This window comes from Gavialis gangeticus, unplaced genomic scaffold (assembly GCF_001723915.1).
Source record: "Gavialis gangeticus isolate Ggan-Ray unplaced genomic scaffold, GavGan_comp1, whole genome shotgun sequence".
Taxonomy (NCBI): Eukaryota; Metazoa; Chordata; order Crocodylia; family Gavialidae; genus Gavialis; species Gavialis gangeticus.
Window position 1 is genome coordinate 106,340,670 of NW_017729024.1, and position 1,532 is coordinate 106,342,201.

The 1,532-nt window shown below is 39.6% G+C and overlaps 1 protein-coding gene across 2 annotated transcripts in view; it reads left to right on the forward strand.

The window, feature by feature from the left end:
- The window catches only part of PLIN2 (perilipin 2), an 11,719-nt gene that overhangs the window by 3,904 nt on the left and 6,283 nt on the right, over positions 1-1,532 (forward strand). For both annotated transcript variants that reach the window (XM_019517527.1, XM_019517526.1), the window contains exons 6-7: positions 32-217; positions 998-1,132. In XM_019517527.1, coding sequence (XP_019373072.1) covers positions 32-217; positions 998-1,132 — 321 coding nt within the window. The remainder of the gene's footprint in view (positions 1-31; positions 218-997; positions 1,133-1,532) is intronic.

Consider the following 1,532-nt stretch of genomic DNA (forward strand, 5'->3'; position numbering starts at 1 on the left):
CTCTCTCTCTCTCTCTCTCTCTCTCTCTCTCGCAAAAGACGTGACAGAGGTTGAAGGCTTTGAAGCTGGAGTTCAAAAGCAGAGCTACTACGTTAGATTAGGTTCCCTATCTTCTAAAGTCCGTGCACGTGCCTACCAACGGGCCTTAAACAAAGTTAAAGATGTTAAACACGGGAGCCAAGAGACCATTTCACAGCTCAATAACATGGTTGGTCTGGTAAGTTTTTTGTTTTTTTTTTTTTTTTAAATCTCTTATTTGGTGTTTAAATTTTTATATGTTGCTACTGGAAGAGTGGTTTTTAATATAGTCCCTACTTAAGACAACTTGCCAAAGATGGGTGGAAAAACAAATTTTTAAACAGTTAAGAATATAAGAGGTCTTATGCCTTTAGGAGGGGAGCTTGTCTTAATACCATCCTTTTTAGGTATCTCTCTTTTTTTTTTTTTTTAAATGAGATTTTTGGTTTGCCTGACCAACTAGAAAACTACTGCTGTTGGTGATTTGGCCTTGTTTAACATCTTCCCTGACTTTAAAGAGCTAGCTTACCCAGAACTTCAAGACCATTCATTCACTTAAGGAATGCAATGCAATTCTATTGGCAAAGAAGGTCAAGAATCCTCCTTTGCTAATAGAATTGAGTAGGGTTCTTTATATAATCTTGCTGGGACTAACTGTAGTTGGCTCTAAATACTTTGAGAGCTCTTGTATTATTCAGTAACATTTAGTATTAACATTACTAAATAAGTTCTATGCCTCCCTAAGAAGAAAACTTATGCCTAGACTTTCATCCCTGTATGCTATTTCTAATGCTTTTTGGTGGCAAGCGAGAAAAGGAAGATAAAGACATCTCTTGTAGACCTAAACAAAAAAACCCCAACCAACAACCCTCTTTCAAGCTGATTACTAAGGAGAACCAAAAATGCATACAAGTACTTGCTAGTACTTCCACTCAGCTGAAACCTGCTTCAAAACTTTGTGTCATTGGTTGTGTTCTAGATGGAGTATACCAGAAAGAACATGAATAGTGCCAGTCAGAAACTTCACGATGCCCAGAAAATGCTATATCAGTCTTGGCTAGAATGGAAGAGAAGCACAGGCCAAAATGATGGTGATGAATCGCATAGTGCTGAGGTAAATACAAAGACTGTTTTCAAAGCTCACACAACTAGCTAAACTAGATTCAAACTTTTAGAAGGAGAACCTAGGTAACAATGCTGGGAGGAAAGGCCCTATCAGAGTGCCATCTTTTAGCTTCCGCATCCAGTAGAGGCTGCCATAACTCCTACAGTCGGTCACCAGCATAATGCCTCTTACAACAGTAAAGTATATTGGTCCCTTGGCTTAAGTGCTCCAGGGCTGACCTGTAGGCTCTTGATCTTTGGGAGAAGTTAGACTGCTGTCTCATGCTAGGTTAGGTGCTGGACTGCCTGCCATGAAGCATTCCAAACGCTGTTCTCAATGCTAACTAACTGTCTTGGCCTTGCCAAGCAAGTTACCATACCTTTCTTGAATATGAAACTCCTTCTCCTGT